The sequence below is a fragment of the Triturus cristatus genome, chromosome 7, assembly GCF_964204655.1.
Source record: "Triturus cristatus chromosome 7, aTriCri1.1, whole genome shotgun sequence".
Classification (NCBI taxonomy): domain Eukaryota; kingdom Metazoa; phylum Chordata; class Amphibia; order Caudata; family Salamandridae; genus Triturus; species Triturus cristatus.
Window position 1 is genome coordinate 513,133,261 of NC_140590.1, and position 19,912 is coordinate 513,153,172.

Consider the following 19,912-nt stretch of genomic DNA (forward strand, 5'->3'; position numbering starts at 1 on the left):
TGGGCTTGAACTCACTCTCATGATGCGGAATTTGATGACTTTTTTGGTGTCATAGGATGCCGATGCAGTGATTGCTGAGCTACATAAGATGCCTGAAAGGACACTGCAAATTTACCTTCATAAAAGATTCACAACCGATACTTTATATTTCTTGTTTTTTATCCTATGTAGTTTGCAAACTTAGCTTTATAAAAATTAAAAAACTGAAGCATATTTCCTGTTTGTTTTCTACTTTTGATCTTTTAGAGGATGACTTTTCTGCACAGCGCAGCACTTTGGGCAATTTTCCTGTTTAACTTCGAGAAGTCTGTTTTTGGTAAGTCAACTTTCATAATTTTTAACTCTGTTTTTCTGTGCAAGGTCTTGAAAAGTATAATAGTAACTGGGCCTCATTAAGAGCTGCCCATTATTTGGTGTTATTTGGTGCAGGTAAACAGGGGGAGCGGGGGCAGAATTTCAGATTCTGGCAGGTATCCCCAACTAAAATTGTGGTTATTACAAGTTCTTAACCCTGTATTGCGAATTAACATGTGGACCTGGGAATAACGGGTCCTTTCTCGCATGTCATTCCTAATGCCCAATAACGAACCTTTACTGCGTTCTGCAGGTGGTAAATAGCAGTAGACAGAATGCTAGAGCCAGCGGGAGGCTTGAAGTTGGGGTGAACATCAGGGTTTTAGGCGGAGGCCACAGCACTGCTGGGCGATGCTGATAAGAGGGTTCGGTGCAGAGGGGGCAGAGAAAATGTACGCATTTAGGGGGGGTTCCAACGCAAATAGTTTCTAGGGCGCTCTAGCTGTTACGTGTAAGGAGGCGAAGACTGCTGGCCTCCAAATCAAGATGCTTTTCTCCGGAGGGGAGGGCTTGGGGAGGGGAGTGTGTGTGTGTGTGTGTGTGTGTGGGGGGGGGGTGTATGTGGTTCCTACAACAGGGCTGACTTTATATTCATCTGAGTTGTGCCCGCTTACTAGCCTTGTTTGGTGACACGTTGTTACACAATAATAACAACATTACCACATTTAAAAAAAAAAAAAAAACGCACAGCGATCAGTCTAAAAGTAAACGCAATATAATCAAGTTAAGTACCCTATTTTAGAGAATCCTATTCTTCTGAGCAAAGGCAGTTTAATGCCCAAAAAATTTTCGGCAGCAAATGCAAGAAAGGGGAATTTATACAGAGTAGATCATGTCCAGCAGATATAAAAGCGCTTCACCTACCTTCAAGCAAGAAGAGTGACCCAGGACCCAGTTGTGAAAACTTAAACCACTGACATTTTGAAAAACTATTCTTTACTATTCCAGCTTTCTCAGTGTGAGGTAATACATTTTCTTCATCGACTAAGGAGGCAGAAATAATAAACAACAAAAAAAGTGCTGCTAAAATATTCAGACGTCTTTCCAAATAATAGGAAATGCGCAACTCTACAGCGGTTCTGTGTTTTACAGAATATATAAATAGCAGCGCACTCAAAAACAGAAAAATAGTAGAGTCACCCTTGGTAGCTAATGTATAATACATTTGCAAACGATCCTTAGTGGCTGCATCAGAAGTTGATGGTGCGACCTGGGGGTGATAATAGTGAAACCTTTCGAGGTTTGAGTTCCCATTGATGTCCTGAGGCGGAGCTGCAGAACTCAGAGACCTAGGTTTGAATCCTCGGCTCTTCTGCTGTCTAATCATGTGTGCTGTGAAACCCTTATCTGCTGCAAAACTGGAAATGCCCACAGGTGATTCAGTGTTCACAGGCCACTAGTATAATCCTCTACGTTGTTAAAATATTACCTTTTGCTCACTGTCTACCGCTCTCTCAGTGATTCCCACTTGTTCCATTTCTCCTGTCTGTGTGCATGGTTTTAGAACAGGACAAGTCTAATGAAAAAAAGGAAAGTTCATATATGGACATGTCTGAATCTACTTCATGTGATCCAGGCTCTCATTGGTACCTGCCAGAACTTCCAATCTAGCCCTGCACTCGTCAGGGAGTTGCAAAGATTGAATAACTCCCCTTCCGAAACATGCTGTCGGCCCACACAGATCCAGGCCAGAGAATTGCTGCTCACCTGTAAGACTACCCGCAATTATCCTCAAAATGATAGTGGCATTCCAGTCTGCTGTCAATGTCTGCTGTCAGAGTTTAATGAAAGTGGGGTTCTGTCCTGTTGGCCATGATGGACCGCTGAGTGAGGACCCGCAAGGGAGTAGTGGCTCATTCAAAACAGAGGCTGATGGGGCGTGAATTATACCCATGGCTTCAAATATTACCATAGAGGATGGACTGGAAGCTTCGGTGTCCCCAACTGCCAGCAATCAACTGTTCATATTAAAGTGATTTCTAATCGAGACTTCTAGCTGCTGAGTCATCAGCCATGCAATATCAGGACGAATACTTCCACACAGCCAGGCTCTGGCTCTTCAGATCTTTACCCTCTCCCTCTGGCATGCATTCTGGCCCTAATGAGCGGGGAAGTCTTTAACCACTTGGACGCTCTGAGTCCACCTTGCCTCCGGCTCCACTTCCATCCCCGCTTCTGGTGCATGACCTACAATGGTTAAGGCCAATGTCTTGACAGAGGTCCTCATAATGGGCCAACATCTTCTGAGACCCTTCTTCCATTTAATGAGGCACTTACACACAGACACCCTATTGCGGGTATGGACCGAATCTTGCTCTGGCCGCCTTGGTAAAATAAACAAATTATCATTCACGATCGTTCTGCTCCGGGTAACACTTCTTTTCCTTCTCAACACCCTTTGACTAACATCCTGGTGGTGCAAGCTTCCACGGTCATTTGAATCCTAACACCTTTCCTACCACTCCCTCAGAAAGGGAATCTAATGCTATTACTCCCACCCCCTTTGAGATTTGGTAGCACAAGTTGTCCTTGGTGTCCCTGAACACTGTCTGACAGCCTTAGGTGATTCAAGGTGGCCAGGATGCTGCAAATTCAGGATTTGTTGTGGCTTAGACACCACCTTGCCATTTGCCGCCATGCGTGGCTGTGATCGGTTGGATTCTTGGATGGACTTGTCCATCAATGGGACTCGTCTGTTTGGGAACAAAGCTGATTCCACTCTAGAGCATTTTAGGCACGGTCTTCGTGCCTTTCCACACTTCCTTGACAACTGCAACCGTTCCACCGCTCCTTTCATGGCTTTGTCCATGGTGTCCCCCACCTCCAGCCTGTCCAGCCTCCGCAGGAAACCCAGTAGTGTCATGAGCAAGAAAAAACACCTAAACTGCTCTCCTCCAAGGAGGTAGTAACCCACATTGGCATTTATCAGGTCAGAGTGAGGAGGATGATGAAGAATGCTGCCTTACGGTGGGTGATTAAGAATAGATTCATTTGAACAAACACTGGTTCACTTCCTTATTACAGCAGGAGTATCATATGCTTACTTGAGAAAAGGAAGACAACATCTAAAAATGAATCTAAAATATGTATTCCAGTCATAGGACACCCACTCTTAGAATACATGTGATCTTCTCCTAGATACTGTGCAGAACACATCTGGGGCCATGTTACACATTGTGCCCCTGTTGTGCAACGGGCATTGTCGTGCACTTTCTGTGCCCCATGGGCTTGTGCTTGTGTGATCCCCTTCTATAATATGGATAGAACGAGTGCATATAGTGCTGGCACTATCTTAAAAGGGTGTTAGCTCATTGGCAATAGGGGCATTGCCTCTGTGCGCTCACTGTATTATGGATATGGGCACAAAAGCAAAGAGGTATTAAAAAGGCATACTGATTGTGCCCATTTAAAAGGTGGCAAACAGTCAGCACTTTCCCTGAAGGCAGCCCTCTGTAGGGGGTAAAGTGTGTCCCATGTACCCCTCAGACATCACCTTGCATGTGTGTGCAGCATGCACTGTACCCACCAACAATGGTGTTTTTGTCACCCTTGTTTGGTTCAGACAGCCTGTCTGCCTTTCACTAATGCACTGCCTTGGGATAGCACAAGTTCGCAGAAGCCCTGGAGGCAATGCATTATGTGTAATAGGCCGCTCTGTCGCTCTTTGCGCCCAGTGCACCTTGTTAAAGGTGTGCCATGGTGCAAACAGGGACAGTGCACCTTATATATAATACGACCAATTGTTTAATATGTGCTATTTGTAAGGCTGGTGGAAATAATTTGTGACTGTGGTGGGAGCAGTATCTCAGCTATGGCGTTTGTGAAGTGAGGGTTTAACACCTATAGGAGGACGATACATTTTGTGGCAATAGGACCACAAAAGTGCAGAAACACATTGGAGCCCCTTCACCATAGATGTTGCCATTATATAGAATAATGGGGTGAGGGGATATATTAAGAAAGTGGTAACATTTGAAGCAAACTGTACAATGTGAGCATATAAGGTTAGATGATACATAGTATGTTCTAATTTTTTCCTTCGTCCCATAAGTTGCACTTATGTTTTCAATCAAAGCCGTTTTTTAGGTCTCGCCTGACCCAGCGCATGCGCTGTCTGGCGAGACATTTAGCAGGTGGATTTTGAAAGTGCTACCCACATTTATGTGCTGGCGACAAGCTAGAGTGCACGATGGCGTGCAAGCGCACAGCTGCTACCCGCATTCCCCCCTCCCTTCTCGCCCAGCCATCTGCCTTTCCTGCGCCAGCCTTCAGCACCATGCCTCTCCCCCCCACTGCTGCACGCGCATCCCTACAACAGATGTCATGAGACCAGGGAGCCACATTCACACACATGGTATGGTACTGCACCGGTATTCAAATATTCTGGACTGCGGTGTTGTTCCTTATAGTGTGCGCGCACACACACACCACTCACGTGTTTTCTCCGGTTCTCCTTTTATCTTGTTTATTACGCCTGTTGTCTGTCACCTTATTATTTCCTTTTCATGTTTTACTGCTAATCTATATTTTCCTCGCGCTTCATTTTCTGCCCGCTCCCCCGCCCTCTTCACTTCCCTCTCTGACAAGCACTTTTCCCATCTCCGCCCCTTACCTCCTCAGCCCGCACGGAGCCCCGGGCTCCCGCCTCTGGCAGATCTTATCTTTGGGTCTGCACACCTCAATAGAGAAACCCAACTTTAAAGGCAGGACTTCTGGGAGGCTGACACAGAGATGGCTCATCAACTAAACGAACAACATATTCAAATTCCCGCTGAGTATAACAGAGCTGTTCATTTAATTTTTCAACTCTAACACGGGGAAGATGCGTGTCTGGTTGCATTTAGCCTTATTAACTGTGTTGAAGGATCACTGAGTCAGCACATTAAATGGCTGCTATGGAATCGCATGCAGACATATGCAACCATACAGATGAAAGCTACTGAAAGGAAATAAATAACTCAATCCTCGTCTTTGCTGGGTTCGTTAAGCGCAACCGAACTGTAATGTTAAACTTGCCTAGCGTAGTACATTGATTTAGCCCACTCCAGAAACCTAACTGCACAGCTTAAAGCATATAGCATTCATGACTCATAAGCTCAGAATAATATATTACCTAGTTCTAAAAAAACAGCTGTTAAGACATGTACCTATCGGGCTCAGCATACTTGTCCTCCCCATCAGGGTGAAAAAAAAATCTTAACTCTGCAGCAGTGCCACCCTTCACTGTTTTTGATGTATCTTCGAAGAGAATCGTTTTAGTTCTTTCACAGACTCATCATTTCAGAACTGAGCATTTTTCATTATTATATGCAACAAAGCCATAGTTGTTGCTTATTTATCTTACGCAACTAACAACCATTGACAAAGCCAATAGTTTTATCTGCTATTATAGCAGAGTGCTGCTTGGTGGAGCAATTGCGAAACTCCTTGTTTTTACCTGCATTTTTACTTTAAATCTTAATTATTTTTTTTAAATACAAGTTTATCGATGTTGGGCAATTGTAAGGAAATTAAATGTGTTTTTAGTCAACGAAGCCCTGAGCACTTTACACAATCTGCAAAACTACTCAGTTTAAAAAAATCTGCATTCTTATCTTTGAATCTTTGAATCTTTAAAAAATGTGCTTCATCTATTTTGGAGGCATTGTGAGGGAAGTGAATGTGGTTTTAGTTCTATGGGGAAAACGAAGCGCTAAACACTTTGGCCACAAAATCCTAATCATAGAGTTGCCTTGGGTGGTTGGTGCTCTAGTGGTGGGGACTACTCATTGTCAAAATACTTTATTTCGATCACACAGATCAACAAAGTAAACAAGAATTGGCATAGCCAATAGGTCTCGCTTTTGGGACCTTGACGTCACATTGCAGGTGTTACTTTGCTATTCCAGCCTGTGGTTCTGCGATGATAAGGGGCTGCCAGTATGCCGTTCCCGTTAAAGCACAATAAACATGCAGTTCTACACTTACAGTGAGATCAAACAATCCCATCTCAGAGGGTGCTGCCTCGTAAGGGTCGATAGATCTCCTCAGCCTTCTGTCAGCAGAGCCCTCTGTAAAACAATGGCTCTGTTTTGCGATTGCTACAACTGTGAAGTGCGCTTCAACTTAAGATGTTCAAAGCTAGAGCCGAGGTGCCGTGATTTTAACAAAATAAAACAAATAGGAAAAAATAGGGGCCAGACATTTTTTTCTTCTATTTATTTACTTTTGTTACAATGGCGGCACCCGTGCTTTACCTTTAAACATGTTAAGCTAAAGCATGGGTGCAGCGATTAGTTCAAGAATTAAAGAAATAGAAAACAAGCATTGGCATAGCCAATAGGTCTCGCTTTTGGGACCTTATAAGTGTTTAGCCATGCAACTGTTGATGTTGTTGCACCAAGGATATTGTGCTGCTTAACTAAATACTTATAAAGTCCCAAAAGCGAGACCTATTGGCTATGCCAATGCTTGTTTACCATAACAATTGGCCCTAGATTTGTTGCTGCCCTAGGTAAAAATGCACCTCAATACTCTCCAAAATCTTCTGCGTCCCAGCACTCAGATACACGTACACTCACAATCTTGACAAATATGGCAGACTAGCAGACACATCCGCAGTATTTAACTCGTGGTCATCTTATACATGCATTATGTTGCTGGTCTCAAAGGAATCCGGAGGACATTTTACAGGATCTGTGAGTGTGAGTGTAAGTCTAAACTCCTTTTGCATTTTGGAAAGCCTTCTCCTACACCCCCTAAAAAATGTCTCTCCATTAGGGTTACACTTTAAGTTTTTAAAACAGCACCAACTCCACTAAAGAAATTGAGCTGCTTTAAAAAGAATGTTCTCCTTTTTGATAATGTAAATGCAGGAATGATGATCTGGCTTCCAGGCCACTATTCCTGTGCCCATAGGCAAACATAGGATGTTGCAAATAGCAGCCTATGAGTCAAACAAAAGGAGGAGAAAGAGGTAAGGTTACAGAGGACTCGGTCTCCTTATTTAATTGAACAACCAAGAAGAGTCCCACTTAATTGTAAATGACTATCTTCCCTGTGACCTTTATAGTTTTTTTAACCTCTTCTGTGCCCATGACGAGATAGTCTCGTCATGGAGCACGTTCGCGCTGTGCCCATGACGAGACTATCTCGTCATGAACCCCACCCACTAATGCAACGCCCGGCACAGGAGGGGGAAAGGGTGTGGCACTGAAGGGGTTAAGGAAAACAGTAAATTTTCTTAAAATAACCCTCACCCACCAAGATGTCCCTTGGTGGCATGCTTCATCATCGGGTTCTTTCCTCCCGCTGCGGGACAGGGCGTGCTTCGACCGACGGAGATGTGGGAGCACTTTGTAGGATGTAAACTATAAGGTAAATGATGGTATAAGAGTGGGAGGGTCTATTTAGTGGGTTAAAAAATACCTGGCCTAATGGGAACCAAATCTTTATTCAATCCTGTAGCTGGTATTATTAGAAATGGGAAAAGGAGAAACACACATTAATGTGTGTGTGTCTCATGGTCAACATGTTTCAAGCCAATCCCCTAAGGCTTTCCTTCAAGACCATGACAATGATCACATGTACCTTCTTAATCAATATTAAGGGTAAATATGTGCAATAAGATACCTAATTGGTATAATTTCTTGTAAGGATATTTTAGATGCCGAAATCTACTTATTTTAAGAAAATCTACTGTTTTTCTTAAAAAACTATAAAGGTCACTGGCAAATAGCAGCCTGCCAAATTAATAATCACTGTGAAGGTGATTCCTTGACCACCATGTGGCTAAAGATTTTGTGATGCAACTTATTGGTACATAAATTACATTGCACAATTACAGACAGGTGTTTGATTCTTGTTAATAAGTCTGTGATTTCTAAATGTACTTGAGAAATATGCCAAAATCATACGAACACATATGTTTCCTTTAGATCCTGACATTATTCTAAGATTTGTAAGGGACCATTTCAATCTAGAAAGTACAGGATTGTGAATATATATTTTTTCACTTACCCACAGGATTTGTTAATACTGCTATGACATTTCTTTGTTTTTCTATTTACATATATTGGATTTTAAGTTTTAATATTGGGCTACAAGCCATTAGAGGCAGCCTCAGAATGCTCTTTATCAGATGACATCAGTCTAGACTAGCAAGCAAATCAAATAATATGTAGTAGTGTGAAGATGCAAAAGCCTTAGCGTTAGAATTGGGGTTTCTGTTTGTTATATTATGCACGTTTTACAAGCAGGAACTACCACTCTATTCAGAGTCAGCTAGATACACACTAACAGATAACCTGTGCTCACCCTGTGGTAGCTTGGCACAGAGTAGTCAGGCTTAAATAGAGAGGCAATGTTTAGAGTATTTGTTCAACACACACAGTAACCCAATGAAAACATCTAAAAAATACTCCACATACGATTAAATACAAAGATTATATTTTTATGAGTAAAACAAGTCCAAGAAGACAAAAGTCAAATAAGTAGAACCAGAGATATGAATTTGTAAAGAATAAATCAAAAGGTAGTTCTTAGAAGCAAATAGTGTTTAGGGATTACTTGAAGGCGCGCTGGACTGGGGTAATTCCAAAGTTGAGGCTGACAACGATGGAGGGCAGGTCATCCATAGGGCTCACGCAGGTCCCACTGAAAAGGTACCTTGGGTGGAGAGAGCATCAGCATTGAAGACTCAATGCATTCGTACTGATATGGACAAGTGACGAAAGTTTTGTCGCCAAATCTCTTTACGATACAGGAAATTCGATAGGGGCAGCTCGCGTTGTCAGTCATCGTTGAGCCAGGCAGTCCATTGAAGTGGTGCCATCAATCAGCTCAAGCGTCGGCGCCGAGTGGAAATGTGTTTATTCTGATGAGCACAAAGGTGTCACTGCATCGATTTTAATGGTTCTGTACAGCAGAAGTTGCCTTTCAAGGGCCCAAAACTGAATTGGCACCACTTGGCACGGCGGGACTCATAGATGGCAGAGTCCAGGTGCTGTTGCAAAGTTGAAGGAAGTCTTTGATGGCCCTGAGACTTCATAACAGGGGACAAGGCAGCAAGCCCTTGGAGTCACTCTGGGTTCAAGTGAGATAGGTCCAGTCCTTGTCCTCAGCAGGGCAACGATCAGCAGGCAGCAGGGCAGCAAAGAAAAGCAGAAAATCAGATCTTTCAGAGCAGCAGTCAACCAGAGTGGCAATCCTTGTAGCACAGCAGTCTTTCCTGTCTTGGTAGTGGCAGGGGCCTAGTACTTATACCCAGTTGTGCCTTTGAAATGGGATGACTTCAAAGCAGGCCTTTGAAGAGCAAAGGTCCAATTTTCTTCACAGCCGTTTCTCCAGACAATCAGTAGGGCATACTTAGCCCTTTGTGTGGGAAACAGGGCTCTGCCTATTCAGTTATGTCAGCTCCCCCCCTTCCTGCCCAGGAAGAGCTATCAGAATACAGATGAATGCAGATGGGTTCTCTGTCACACCTTCCCTTTCTATATTTATGGCTGTCTAGAGGAAATGCACAAAGTGTAGCTGTAACCCACCCCAGACATGTATTGGACACAGGCTTGAGGCACACAGAGCAAAGATAATAGCAGATAAATGTCCATGTTCTAAAAGTGGTATTTATAAAACAGAAATGTTAAATCCAGCTTTACCAGTAAAGAAGATTTATCACTACCATTCCAAAGATATAAAATATGATGCAGCTACTCCTTTCTAATCAGGAATTACAGCTTAAAAGTGTATTTAGGAATTTCCGATGCTAACCTATGAGAGGAGTAGGCCTCACAGTAATGAAAAACGAATTTGGTTGTTTGTCACTACTAGGACATGCAAATGTTACCAGTACTTCACCTACCTTTTACTTGCACAGCACCCTGCCCTATGGGGTACCTTGAACCTACTTAAGGGGTGACTTATGTGTAATGAAAGGGGAGTTTATGTATTGGCCAAGGGTTTTAAATGCCAAGTCGAAGTAGCAGTAAACTGCCGACACAGACCCTGCAATAGCAGGCCTGAGACAGGTTGGAAAGGCTACTTTTGTGGTGGCACAAACAGTGCTGCAGGCCCACTTGTAGCATAAAATGTACAGGCCCTGGGTATATGGCATACCACTTTACAAGGAACTTTCAAGTAAACTAATTTTGCCAATTGTGTATATACCAATGTTACCATGTTTAGGGGTGAAGCGGATGCACTTTAGCACTGCTCAGAGTCCAAAGCCAAGCAAAAAGAATCAGAAAAAAGAGAGGGTAAGCAGGCAAAGTGTTTGGGAGAAGACCACCCTAAAGATGACAGAACTAACACGTGGGGAAAAGTCAGAAGATGGACCAAAATTAGAGTGGCTGGTTTTAGGTGACTAACCAACTGGCCCAGGTCTCAGAATTTCTGGAGGCCCGTTGTATGGAAGCTAGTCGAAGGCCTGCCAAAAAAACAGTTTATTAAGAGCTTCCTAAATTTAAGAAAGTTAATTTCCTGTCTATGATGTAATGGGAGTAAGTTTCATAGTAATGGTCCTATTGTATGTAGGGACCTTCCACCAAAGTTCTGAGATTAAATGAGCGTATTCAGAGTAGTTTCTGACTTGTGGATGTAGGCTTTTCACCAGATGGTATGGATCAAATAACTTGGACAAATGTCCAGGCACCTGCCTTGTAGAGCTTGCTCTGACCTTTACAGGAAGCTTGTGATGGACGTTTTGAGCATATGTGATTTGTTTGTATAGATGGAAGTAACTACAACCATAGTTTTGAGCAGTTTGGAGTATGGCAACTGATTTATTGGGCAGATCTATGTACACGCTCTTGCAAAAATTAAAGAGAGAGAGCAGAACTATGAGGATAAAGGCACTAAAATAAAAGTAACCCCCATTAGCGAACCAGATAGCTTAAAAAGTTGGCCACATTTGCAAGTCAGGCCAGTTTTGAACTTGTAAAGAGATGCTGTATGGGTATTTTGCATAGTATGAGAGACTGCATGGATGCACGGATTTGAGATTAGTGAAGGCAGATAGTAATCAACAGTAAAACCGGGGGACCCGGCCATAAAACAGTCCTACAATCTGTTAAAACACCGGCACACACACTCTGATCTGTCAGACCAGCCCATCAGGCACTACATGATTGCCCTGTAGGTCAGTCCGACCATGGGAGCTGTGCGTCTTTCACCCACGTGTGATATCCGACAGCAGATAGGTAAAGAAGCATGTTGAGAGCATACGCTGAGATTTTGAAAAGTGATGTTGGTCGATCTTCAGACGAAGGAGCCAGTCTAAGTTGGTGGGAGTGATTGGGTAGGAAGGAGGTACACCAGGTAAGTGTAGTTTTGCTGGAATAACGAAGCAGATACATTGTACGAGTGTTAAAGCGTTGCCATTGTGTGATGAAGTAAGCACGGTGAATAGTTTATCCTGCAGTGCATTAAATTACAATGGGAGTTTAGGTGATTTAATTGCTGACATTATTTTTTTATTTTAGGAAATACATGCATGTGTGCATTATCTACACTATCATTTTAAAATATTCCAAAGCCTGTAGCTGCAGGACAGGAAAAGGAGCAACATCAAGGGTCCAGTTTAAAGGTGCACCTTAACAGGAGAGCCGCCACAAACTGAGCTATCAAGCACTTCATCCTCTCACACACCCTCCCTCAATAAAGTGCAGAGGATGAGGGTTTTCTGCCATTGGCGCTGTCATCAGGAACTCATTCTCAGCTGACCCAATGCTGATAGATACGGTGCTGGAGAGCGGGTCATAAAGAGGGGGGCCTCTCCAGCAACCTTCGCGCTGGTGTTTTTCGGTCTGGGTCTGCCTTGAAAACCCTTTTGGTCCCAAGCAAGGAAAAGTCTCCTGAAAGCTAAAGTTGTTTACAGGCGAGACCTCAAGCATCTCAAAATCAACGAGATAACAGTTCTATCAATATGCAAACATAGCACAGGGCCTGCAGAGTAAATCATAACCATTAGCAAACTGCGTTTATAATTTGCACCACACTCACATTTACTCCTCCATCACACTGCAAGGCGCTGCACCCCAAAGACGTTTAGAGCCAAATCTTTCCCCACATAAGTTCACAAGAAGTAAAACACTTTTACTACCAGGCACTCATCCATAGGACAGTCTACTACTAGTGCTTCAGCGCCCAGCAATGGAATAAAGAGGTATGGAGCGCTATATAAATGCGACAATACAATATAACGTAATAGTTCAGAGCCAGCGTTAATCAGACTCTTCTTGTCTCTCAGCAGCATCAGATATCTTCTGCAAAACGGAAATCAGCACTCGGTGCAACGGAAGAGCAGAAATCTGGTGTCACGCCAGCAGTGAGATAGAGGCTGTGAGGATCTACACAAATGAATCGGATGTTACTGTTGTCAACAAGAGGACGCAACAGAATGATACCCGTGATCCGAGAATATGGGTGGAGATCCCTGCAAGTCCGCCAGACAAAGTCAAAGCAGTGGTCTACATCAATAATATCTCATTCTCCGACCGTTATCGATATCAATTGTACGTGAAAGCACAATCCGGATTTTGGGGCCCCACATACATTACAGCTACTGTCAAAGGTGAGCTCAGCTATTATCATTCCATAGTCATTTACAAAGAAGTGGATAGACATAGATTACAATATCTTTGATATTTGACCAAAAGGCAATTTAGTTTACCGTGTTTCATATGAAGGCTCACATACACTCCCTCACTCATAATGCAGAATATCCCGACACAAGCTGTTCCATCCACTTTGAGATATGAAAGCACATGAATATACAAATTTAAAATATACAAATTTGCCATCTAAACAATAGATGTCTGATGGTGTTTTCGAAGCATTGGAAAGGGCACCTCTCATTGTAGGCCTCTATGCCATCGAGTGTTTACATCTATACATGGCTTTTCTCTCCTATATTGCACAAACCATCCTTCACTCAGCACCTGCTTGCCACTTCTAATTACAAACCCAGCATCTTCTAAAGTCCTCCAAACCCATTTGTGCCATCTCATTTTCATTTTCTCTCCTAGTGCCTGCCACTGAAGCTCTCTCTTTTCTAAGCTTAGATCTGAATTCTCTACCCCAGCACTTTCATTTTGGCCCTCAAATAAGGCTCTTCCACCTCAACTTCCACCTTCCACAAACCCCAACTTGTGAACCCTCCTCCCAGCATCCAACCGCTAACAAGCACTGGCAACGTCAACAGGTTTGGGGTAGGTCGCCAGCCATTTGGTAATTATTGTTTCTTTTTCTGATGGGGTTTGCAAAACCTTATTGTTTGGGAAGCTGGCAGGCATTCCTCAATCTAAAAGAAAACCAGTCACTAAAGCCCAAAAATATTTTTGGGTCTCAGAAAGCGCACATTACCATAGTATGCCCTTTCTCTGAAAGGAACCACTTTGTGTGTGGATGTGCTCCTTGTGAAAGGTCTACATATCGCAACTCAAAGTGAAGTCACCCAATGGTGGAAGTGGGCTGATGCTTTGCCCCTTGATGCATGCTCGAGTGGGTTAGATACAAATGTTAATGACACAAAAAAACAGACAAATGGATGAAGTGTGGCTGAAAAACTCTATAAGTAACTCTGCCATACTCATAATTTTAGTAAAATCAAAAGATCTTGGTTCACACAGACCAAAAAAAGCCAATTACTCTGCCATTGACTGCAAGCCTTTTGCCTTTGAGGAAGAAAGAAAGAGAGAAAGAAAGAAAGAAAGAAAGAAAGAAAGAAAGAAAGAAAGAAAAAAAGAGAGAAAGAAAGAAAGATTCAAAGATGGAATGTATAAAGGTAAGAAAGAAAGAAAGCAAGAAAGAATGAATGAAAGACAAAGAAAAAAAAAAGAAAAGGAAGAATAAGGGAATAAAAGTAAAAAAAGAAATCAACACAGATAAAAGAAGGAAAGTAACAAAGGAAGAAAGCAACAAAGAAGGAAAAAAACAAAAAGGAAAGAAAGAAAGAAAAAACAAAGGAAGGAACGAAAGAAAGAAAAACTGAAACATAGAAAGAATGACAGAAATAGGAAAAGAAGGAAGGAAATCAGGAAGGAGAGAAGAAACGAAAGAAAACAAGTGAGAAAGTACAAAATAAAGGAACACGAAAGGAAATATAGAACAAAAGAAAGAAAAAAGGAAGGAACGAAGGAAAGAATGAAGTAAGTAAATAGCAGGAAAGAAAGATCGAAAGAAGAAAAAAATTCAAAGGAAGAAGTTAATTAAAAAGAAGGGAGGACATATAGTAAAAAGGTAAGCAACAAGAAAGAAAGACAAGTCTTACAAGTGCTACAAATTAAACAGCATAAAGGCTGGTTTATTTCCTGGGTAAAGTTTATTAAAGACCAATTGGTGACAAAGGAGTCCAGAATAAACGTGTTCTGAAGAATTGCCAGTTGATGAAATCACATATATGATATTGAAGCTTTTGGTTTGTGTACCGCATGTATAGTAAAAAGAGGATAATTTAATACAGAACAGTTTCAAATGGACACAATATGTTTTGCTGTGAAATACCAGAAGTCACATAAACAAAGGACGATGCAAAAAGGAATTTACAATCGCATTGGCAGGAAACAAGAGCTAATAAAGGATGGAATGTGGCCTGTGCTCACATCTGGTATAAAAAGTCCTACTTTCACTTCCGGCACTAAAGACAAAGGCAACACTAACATAATTAAAAAGCAAAAACCAAATTACTGGCACTGTAGGGAACTAACTTGTGTGTGTATGTGCTCATTGTGAGTGAGCAAAATGCAGTCACGCAAAGTGAAGTTAACCTGTGGCTAAAGTAGACTGACCCACTGTCCTATGCTGTATGCTGTAGTGGGTGGAAGCAAAATGTGAATGACACAACAACAGACCAACAACAGACCAATTGATGAAGAGAGGTACAACTGGAAGTGGACACTACCACCCCATTAGTTTAGTCAGACCACTTAACGTTTGGTGGTCCTGTGTAGGGAGGAATCAACCTCAAGCATGGTCAATGTCTTGGGTGTCTAGAGGACGCCTGGATAACTGGATTCGCTCCACTACTCGCGATTTAGCATCCGATCTTCCATAACAGTTGTGCTAAACTAAGCCTTCCTGTCCTTGGTACACAGACTCCCTCAAACAAGTTAGGAGTGAGTTTAAACATCTAAAAATACAGTGGAGGGTGTCTTATAGCCCAACTGCTAAAGCCAGGTACAAAGTGGCTTAACAAAAATATCAGAAAGAGGTCAAAATGGCAAAATAAATCCTATATTGAGGACAGAATCCTAAACGCTGGTAATAAGTCAAGATACGCTTTTAAAAGAAAACCTTTATGTCCCAGTGGCCTGTGTAGGACAGCAGGTGCCCTCCATGGAATGGTGTGAACAACTTGCTCACTACGTCCAGAATAAGATTGCTAATATTCAAGCTAGTCTCCCCCCTTCTTTGCAGGTGGAGTAGATGATGGGGGACAATCAGCAGCCTAGCCAAACTATGATTCGACCCTCTCACTAAATAGGTTGATCCGATCTCTCTTGTACGATCACTATTAGCAATTTGCACTCTTAAGTCGGCTCTCCCTCAGATTCATGTCCCACCAGTCTTCTGGCTCGAGGAGCAGATGGCATTAGCCCTTTAGCTAAGAATCTCCTAAATGCATCACTATCTTCTGCCAGAGTACCCAGTGCCTAGAATAAGGCTAAAATTGTACCTCTGCTGAAGAAACCCCGGGCAGATGCTATGGACCCATCTAATTACAGGCCTATCTCATTACTTCTGGCCCTCTCGAAAGTTCTCGAAAAAACATGTCAACCAGTAGCTATCCCACTACCTGAAAAGCAATAGTTTGGTGCATCCAAGTCAGTTCTGCCTATTGAGGCACAGAGATGGCGCTAGTGGAGGTGGTGGATTACATCAGGTGTACTTTAAATGTCGGGGGCAGCGTTGTGCTGATTATATTGGATTTGTCAGCAGCATTCAACATGATACCCCACTCCTGCCATGTCTCTATGCTTTTGGGATCAGGGGGCAGGCGTGGGAATGGCTAGCTTCTTTCCTGGAAGGCAGAGGCCAAGAGGTCTGGTGTCCACCTTTTACGTCAGGTCTAGCGATCTACAGGTGGGAGTACCACAGGGTTCTGCCTTGAGCCCAACATTATTCAATATATACCTCACTCCTCTGCCGTTCTTGGCAGAGACTCTGGGTGCAAAAATAATTTCATATGCGCATGGCACTTTTTTCCTGGTGTAGGGACGAAGTATTCCCTGGTGTTTGTCAGATATTTTTCAGTGGCTATCTTGCTGCCATCTTAAGTGTAATGCAGGAAAAACCAAGCTCCTTTTTTTTTAACACCAGATCAGACTAGACGTGGCAATCCTTTTTGACGGAGGATGCACCCTCTCTATTAAGCCACATTAGCTTTGTTAAAAATCTTGGCATAAAGTTTGATGGTGGGCTCTCTTTTTTGTCACAGGTTAATGCAGCAGTAGGGACTTGTTTTGGCCGCTGTGAATGCTCAGGAAGTTCCTCCATTTTCTGTCTCTCTCTGCTAGGAAACTGGTAGTACAAGCTTTGATAACATCTAAGCTTGACTATGGCAATGCAGTAAGGTGCTGGTGGTCCAAAATGCAGCAGCTGGGATGTTTTTTGGCTTGCCTCTGAGACCTTAGGCATCCCCCTAACTTAGAGAGCTGTATTGGCTTCCTATTTGGAAGAAGATTATTTTCAAGACCTTGCTATTAATGCATAGGGCTCTTCGTTAGTCTGGTGCAAGGTAACTCAGAGCAAGAATTAGTTTTTATTCTCCTCCAGGTGTCTACGCTCATCCAACCTCTTTCCCACCAAAATCCCCAGCATTCGTAGGTACAGAATGCGGGGCAGGTCCTTTTCATTTTTGGGACCCTCTCTTTGGAAAAAACTCCCTCTGGAGTTAATATGCATTTCATCTACCCCCCAGTTTTGGAAGAAAGTGAAAACATGGATTTTTATGCATGATTGATGTTGTTTCTCTCAGCTTCACCCCTCTGGAAGTGCAGAGTGCTGGGACACTACTCGGAGTAGAAATGCCTTTTACATTACATTACATTACAGAGGTGGCTGAAAGCCCATTTAAGTAAGTATATTTTGCTTTTAATTTGGCATTTGGAAATGTTGCATTTCTGCTTGTAAGCACAGTTACCCTATGCTGGGCTCAAAACTTGCATTTCCATGATGTCCGTGTTGGTGTATGCGAGGATTTCAAAGCATTGATTGTCACATCGGTAAAGATACCCCCACGCACAGGCTACATCTTGTACTTTTTAAGTACGTTTAAAGAAGAATCTTATTTTCGATCCATGCTTGGCAGGTGATAAAACGTTTTCAAGACCACCTGCCCTAGGAAGCATACATGTTTCTACAGAAAGACAAAATCAGGTGCTTGGAAGTTACTTTTCCTAAAGAATTTGACTACATACCCACCCTTATTCATAACATAGGAAAAACATGAGAGACTCAGATTCAATTACAAAAAATACAGAAGAGGGATGGGATAAATAGGAAATTGAGACCTGCTCCATTGAAATGCTATTAGGAGTAAACAAAGACTATGGCATTTGAATAACTGTGCCTGACACAGAAGTATGCATGCAAGTATAAAGACGTAAATAAAACACCCAGAATAAACATTTATTTTCCCTCACAAGAGGGTTATGACCTCGGTTCAGTTGAAAGGTCCAACACATGAAATCAGAAGTAAAAACATTGTTGATAATTGCTCACTTGGGATTGAACCCTAAAACTTTCATAAAATGGTATTTCTGTATACAAGAAACAGCAAGATTTATATTGTGGGCATAGATGGCGGGCACTACAATTCTATGCCATTTAAAGTGCATGTTACAAGGACCTCAATGCTATCTTGCCTGTTCCTCTGACGGAATAGGCAAAACACGCAGATATCTCATCTGCCATTTTGCAAATGCCATTGGATACTTGTAATACTATAGATGGGATAGCCGTCAGATTTGTGATAGAGTAACCCATCCTTCGAATTCTAAATAAGGCCCTTAATAAGTATTCCACCAAGATTGTGCTATCAGAAAAACATGGAAAAGATATCAAAGACCAAAATATCGACAAGGTAAGTATATAGGTAAATATAGTTTTATTTTACTTAACTCCATATATATATATATATATATATGCCGCTTCTTGTGCAACCAAGCACGCGTGCACTCCTCTCATAAATAACGCCAACTCCAGATTGCTCCAAAGAAATTTAATCTATCAAGCCAAACAAGAACACCCTACGCATTTCGGGTAACTTTGTTTCTGTTACAAACAGCCATTTAATCAAAACATTACACGTATTCATGACGTAAAACATATTGACAATGAAAAAGGACTAATGCTCAAAAGGAATTCAGGAAAACAAAAAGCTGTCGGCCATCTTATAGTGGCTTTTGAAATAATTTTTAAATTAATTTTTTGAATAATATTTAAGTTGTGTAGGAGTAAAGCATATATTAGCACATAATTCCTTCTATATATCAACTTTTAAAGCCCAGAGAGATACAACAAATATATCCTATCTTTATCCCTCAACTGAGACAATTTATTATTATAATTATTTTCTAATATCTTTAAGTCAAGAATATCACTATAACTTAGTATACCTATTCAGCATGACATTAACTAATTTCAACAGCTCCTCAAAGTCGAGCCGCGGAGAATTAAAGAAGCCGTGTGGCTCCCGAAAATTAACGGAAAACCTTTATCTTTACATGTTACATATAGTCAATGTATTCTATATGTGTTGGCTTAGATTATATGGTGCTTATCATATTTCTGTTCATAAAAACATAGTTCATCAAAAGCACTCTATAAAGTATGAAATGCTCCCCCAAGTGGGTCATTAGCCAATCATGTTCATACATTATTATACATCAGAGAAAAACCATTAAGGCTAAACCTTATTAAAATATATATATATATATATATATATAAATATATATATATATACCTTGAGGATAAGTATATTGTCAAGGTACATAGATGTGGAGTTAAGAATAGTAAATCTATACTTACCTATATGCACTTCTATTAATTAGATCCTCAGTACTTTGGCCACAATACTTTGGTAGCATAATTTTTCTGTAGCAGATGTTTTGAGATACAACCAACTAAATCATGTAAATGCATTTGACATTTGTATAAAGCATTTGCTATTTTCCTGACAGGCACATATTTATACATAATAGCTGTTCAGCTGCTATTAATTAAAAAACTATAGTAAGAACTAGGTGTGGGTGAAACTTGCAGCATTTTACTCAAAGGAATTCCACAGATTTACATTAAAACTCTGTGGAGTTCCTCAAACGGGCGGAAATCAACACGTCTTGCTGCTTATGCTGATTTTTAGCGCCAGGAGCTTGTTCCATGGGGAAAAATCAGCGCGAACGTCACCATGAGGCATGCCAAAGGGCGCTGCTTCTCAAGTTGGTTTTGCTGCAGTTCAACTAGATTTTCTATTCAAGCAGCAGCTTTTCCACCGCTAATGGTCGCGACTGCCCACAAATGCCTGCATTGTGAAAATCTCACTAGGTGCCCACCTAGTGCCCGAAAATTGCGCTAGGGGATG

At 41.8% G+C, this 19,912-nt stretch overlaps 1 protein-coding gene across 1 annotated transcript in view; it reads left to right on the forward strand.

The window, feature by feature from the left end:
* Positions 1 to 19,912, forward strand: part of LOC146809994 (uncharacterized) — a 612,993-nt gene that overhangs the window by 493,339 nt on the left and 99,742 nt on the right. Inside the window, exons 3-4 of the mRNA XM_085616870.1 lie at positions 247 to 316; positions 12,578 to 12,901. Coding sequence (XP_085472996.1) covers positions 250 to 316; positions 12,578 to 12,901 — 391 coding nt within the window. The 5' untranslated portion in view covers positions 247 to 249. The remainder of the gene's footprint in view (positions 1 to 246; positions 317 to 12,577; positions 12,902 to 19,912) is intronic.